The following is a 5,260-nucleotide window of genomic DNA, read 5'->3' as shown; positions in this document are numbered from 1 at the left end:
GCACTGGCTGGGCATCGGTCAGCGGGTGGTGAGCAATTGCACTGTGCATCACTATCACTTATTCTGTATACTCTATTATTATTATTGCTATTATTATTATTATTTTCCCTTCCTTTTCTGTCCTATTAAACTGTCTTTATCTCAGCCCATGAATTTTACTTTTTTTTTCCCCGATTCTCTCCCCCATCCCACTGGGCGGGGGGGGAGGAGCGAGCGAACGGCTGTGGGGTGTTTAGCTGCCTGCCAGTTTAAACAACATATTCTTAATGAAATCTCTCAAAGCCCAAACCCATACACTTTTTTCTGAATTGTTTGGGGTTTTTTTACTGGATTTGGCAATTTTCATGGCCAAATATGCAGTGACAGAGATGGGAAAAAAAATGCTCAGGATGAGAGATGCCTTAGAAGTTCCACAGCATTTCACCAAAGGAAGGAGGTAAAACCCAAAGCCACCATCACTGGCTTCCTTACATTATCCCAGATATTCTGACCTAACGCCCCAGCCCCTGGAGTCAAGAGACAGATATCGTGGCTGCAAAGAAAAGCCTTGCTGTATGCAAAACTAAAAGGCTAAACAAAGGTCATAAAGGAAAATAAAAGGAATAGGATATTTAATAATTTATTAGAATGTGGCTTTTAACCCCAGGGAGGTTTTTGGATCCCAGTTTTTGAACATCAGAATCTGTCAGAGCCGAGAAGGGAACTGGTCCTTCAGGTTTCTTTCTAAAGACAAAATTCCCACAGTGGATGAAGTGTTTGGAGAGGGAAGGTGAATGGGCCTGGCTTGAATTTGAAGCATACATGGATCTACAAGGCAACGGTGCTTGTTAGCTCCTTTTCTCTTCCTACATTTCCCACAGACCAAGGTTGGCCTCTCACAGACACCAGCTGGGGGAAGCACCGAAGGACAAGGGCTGGCATTTGCACCACATTTCGACAATTACTATTAAATTATTGCCCCCAACTCCCTTTGATTTTTCCAAGAAAAATGAAAGTGATGCACACAGACTGGAGCAAGTAAATGAACACAAGAGATGTACTCATTTTTCCTTTTCCAAACTTCATACATACCGCAGGCCGGGGGCTGTCCTCGTCTCTTTGTGCCCTGGACCTCTTGCCCTTTGGTGTCCACACACCAGCACTGTCCTCCCTGCTGACACTGCACTGGCGTGTAGCCCCCATCGGTATCACAAGACGGCACGTAGGCATGCTGGTAACGCAGGGCTGTGTACCGCTCAACCTCGCACTTTGAGGGGCCTGGAAGAAAAACAGTATGCATTAAGGAGGGAAAGCTTAAAGTTTCAGAGCCATCTCTGCTTGATCCCATCATTTGCCTATTTGGGGGGAAAACAAAAAATAAAGTTTAATTTCCTGACTGTTTTCAGTGAAACTTCAAGTACCAGCCCAAAATGCAAATTCTCCACCCTCTTTTCCCCTGAAGAATTGGTCCCAGGGTTTTCTGCTGCAGGTATCATTTATGAAAACTAAACAGAAAAGAAAACCTCAACACATTTTTCAGCCATAGTCATGGGTAGGCTGAGTAGCAGCATCTACTGGGAGCCATGCTGGAGGCTAGGTGAGCTCTCGCTCTTAATGCAAATGCAAAGCTGGTCAACAGAGATAGATGTGTAGCTTAGGAGACCAAGATGCAGATAAGCATCAATGTTTCTGGTGAGAACAAGGCATTGCTCCTGCAAAAGGATCTGCACCTGACTGTGGAGATTTGGTTTGGGACCACACAATTTCTTTCATTTCCCTCCACAGGGATATGAAGACCTTATTCCTGTCAAACTGGCCTTAATGGCAGAGAAGCCAAAACTCCATAAAGCAAATTTTCTGAGTTATGATCTCTCCAATACTAGACTCCTCCCTTCCAACAGAAATTTTGCTTGTTTATATAAACATGCAATCCTACAGCCTAAACATTTCTCACCTTCAAGAGCTTTCCAGCTACGCTCAGCTACCAGGTTGAGGCAGCAAGAGCATCACATCAGAGCAACCTGTTCATCAAGGAAGCCTGACAACTTTCCTAATGCGCGTGGCTTCAGGCGGTGGCGTGAGATCTGGGTAAGTCACCAAAGCAGTCCCTGTCAGCGGCTGAGGAACGTGATCACATCTCCATCTTTCAACTAATGCGAACTTCAAGTGTGTGGGAAAGCGCAGATCAGAGGACAGGTACAATCTGCTGGTAAGAATATACAATCCAGAGATTAAAAGCCAGCTGCAATTCAAGGACCTTGATTCTTGCACTGAAGCTGTGATATTATATGCTTTTAGTGCAAGACACTCCTAGAACAACTCTCCTCAATGGCAGCTGTCACATATAATATCCAAAATTGTCACCTTATTTACAGGGCATCACCTGGGTGCTACTTACATCTGAACTTGCCAGAGGTAGCTAGCTGAACCCCCAGGAACCGCCTCTGCAGGATCCGATATATGCTGGTCTCTGTGAACATGCGGGCAGGCTCCAGCGCAGAGAAAATTGTGTCGTAAACTTCATCGAGCAGCAGTTCCAAGCCTGGGAAAGAGAGACTTTTAGCACAGAGCCTGGTTTTAAGACTGAAGTCACCTCTTTTACCCCAGAATAGCAGAACTGGAAGCCTATCAGGAAAAAGAAAACCAGTCCTCTAAACAGGCCAAATGTGAACTTATACTACATAACCTTAATGCACCGCACCATATAACCCACTGCTGAGTGCCCGGTCCTTAGCTTTATGTCTTGATATCTACCAAAACAGGCAGGAGGAACATCCAGTAACCGGCTCTGTGCTGTGGTTTTGCTAGGTTAGTCTACAGTAGCACTGAAGCTGTGATATTATACGCTTTTAGTGCAAGACACTCCTAGAACAACTCTCCTCAATGGCAGCTGTCACATATAATATCCAAAATTGTCACCTTATTTACAGGGCATCACCTGGGTGCTACTTACATCTGAACTTGCCAGAGGTAGCTAGCTGAACCCCCAGGAACCGCCTCTGCAGGATCCGATATATGCTGGTCTCTGTGAACATGCGGGCAGGCTCCAGCGCAGAGAAAATTGTGTCGTAAACTTCATCGAGCAGCAGTTCCAAGCCTGGGAAAGAGAGACTTTTAGCACAGAGCCTGGTTTTAAGACTGAAGTCACCTCTTTTACCCCAGAATAGCAGAACTGGAAGCCTATCAGGAAAAAGAAAACCAGTCCTCTAAACAGGCCAAATGTGAACTTATACTACATAACCTTAATGCACCGCACCATATAACCCACTGCTGAGTGCCCGGTCCTTAGCTTTATGTCTTGATATCTACCAAAACAAGCAGGAGGAACATCCAGTAACCGGCTCTGTGCTGTGGTTTTGTTAGGTTAGGTCTACAGTAAGGTAATTCATGGAATTTTAGAAACTGATATTACCAAAAAAAACGATTCCCAATCGCTTTGGTTGTATACCAAAAAATAAGACATGCAGTAGTTTCCCTGAGTGCACAAATTTTTTGAGAACTTCTCACCCTTGTGGAAATTAAATATTGAAGTTCTCATCTATCATCTAAATTTTAAGCTATCATGCTTTGCATTTTCCCATTGTTTTTTTTTTATTATTTTTAAAACCACAGTATCTAAGGAAGAGGAGCTGGAATTCTTCAACCTCCTCATTCCTCCTTCTTGGAAAAAACATTATTTCTTCTAAAATGTCCCATCAACCATTAACATGCCTAAAAGGTATCCTGAGGCTATGAGAAAAAAGGAAGGACCATTTGATGTCCCCACCCATGGCAGGGGGGTTGGACTAGATGATCTTTCCAACCCAAAACATTCCGTGATTCTACCTGAGAAAGAAGAAAATAGTTCAGTCTCCAGTCCCTTTATATTCCCCTTCTTGGACTTATCGAATATGATGCAGCTTTCTAGTGTGGGGCATTTTCTAGGTTGGGCATTCAGAAATCCTATTAGACCATGCCAGAAGGGACAGGATTAGCTCCTGGGCAGCAACTCCACTTGCTGCTCACTGAAGCACTGCTCCTAAGGGTGGGATTTCACCAGTGAGCTCCAGTCTTTCCCACGGGCACTACACTGGTCACAGTGGTCTTACCCCTTGGAAGAATGAAACTGAAGTCCCAAATGAAGCTGAAGACTGATAGCTGTTATTTGTCCCTTTCCCTTGGGAATTCAAAGCTGCTCAAGTTAAAGGATCAGATGCTGGAGGGTACTTACCGCTGTCTGCCAACTCTCTCCCCAGGCTGTCCGTGCAGTAACAGTACCCAGAGACCTCTGGGAATGTCTCCCGCAAGGAGCTGAACGTTTGGAAAGCCTCCGGGAGCCTGGAAGGAAAAGCAGCCTTCTGTGAAAAGCCCGGGGAGGCGCGTTGACAACAATAAAGCGTCATCTGTGTTCCCCTCCCGAATTTGTACGGCAAGGATGTCTGCACAGCACAAAGCCATTACAAAGCCCTTCGGTCTCCTTGTGGCAACCAGGCTCTGACATGATCCAAATCGCTGTTTCAGCAGGCTTTGTGAATTAAGCACAAAAGCTGATCAAAATCTCACTAACATTTTTCACTTTGAGAGCATGGCCTAACAGATTAAGCAGAAAGGGTTTTTAACATATTACAAGTAAGACTGACTCTTACTTCTGGAGATCAAAGAGACACCAGTTTCCAGTATAATATTCTAGGAGTGACAACAGCCAGATTCCAGCAAAGCAATGATTTTGGAAGGAAACTTAATAGGGTCAGAGTTGGAAAAAAACATAATAAATGTGATCTTAACTGACAGCCACTCTAGGGTTTCTCCAAGCAAACAGAAGATAAGTTTTTCTAGATTCAAGCAATATGACTGGTGGAACAATTTTGCCAAGTTCCAAAGCAATCGTATTATTTTACAGACACATACCCTTACCCTGAAATATGATAAAGGTCTGGTGTCCCAGCTGCATGTGGCTTATTTGGGAAAAATCTAACAACATGGAAGTGGAATTTTCTGCTCAAGACATTCAGAGAATTACACAAAGTAGGTTTTTACCAAGGAAGGACACTTAGCAGTAGACACATACCCTTACCCTGAAATATGATAAAGGTCTGGTGTCCCAGCTGCATGTGGCTTATTTGGGAAAAATCTAACAACATGGAAGTGGAATTTTCTGCTCAAGACATTCAGAGAATTACACAAAGTAGGTTTTTACCAAGGAAGGACACTTAGCAGTAAGAATAATGGTAGATTAGAATCATAGAATGGTTTGGGTTGGAAGGGACCTCTAAAGGTCATCTAGTCCAACCCCCCTGCCGTG

The 5,260-nt window shown here is 44.1% G+C and overlaps 1 protein-coding gene across 1 annotated transcript in view; it reads right to left on the bottom strand.

Moving 5' to 3' along the window:
• TG (thyroglobulin) overlaps positions 1 to 5,260 on the bottom strand; it is a 169,753-nt gene that overhangs the window by 155,003 nt on the left and 9,490 nt on the right. Inside the window, exons 6-8 of the mRNA XM_009273984.2 lie at positions 4,190 to 4,296; positions 2,933 to 3,076; positions 1,072 to 1,257 (exon numbers count right to left, since the gene is read on the bottom strand). Of these exons, the coding sequence (XP_009272259.1) occupies positions 1,072 to 1,257; positions 2,933 to 3,076; positions 4,190 to 4,296 (437 nt within the window). The remainder of the gene's footprint in view (positions 1 to 1,071; positions 1,258 to 2,932; positions 3,077 to 4,189; positions 4,297 to 5,260) is intronic.

This window comes from Aptenodytes forsteri, unplaced genomic scaffold, assembly GCF_000699145.1.
Source record: "Aptenodytes forsteri isolate BGI_AS27 unplaced genomic scaffold, ASM69914v1 Scaffold223, whole genome shotgun sequence".
NCBI classification, from domain to species: Eukaryota; Metazoa; Chordata; class Aves; order Sphenisciformes; family Spheniscidae; genus Aptenodytes; species Aptenodytes forsteri.
The sequence above is the reverse complement of the archived record's forward strand: the minus strand, read 5'-3'. Positions and strand labels throughout refer to the sequence as shown.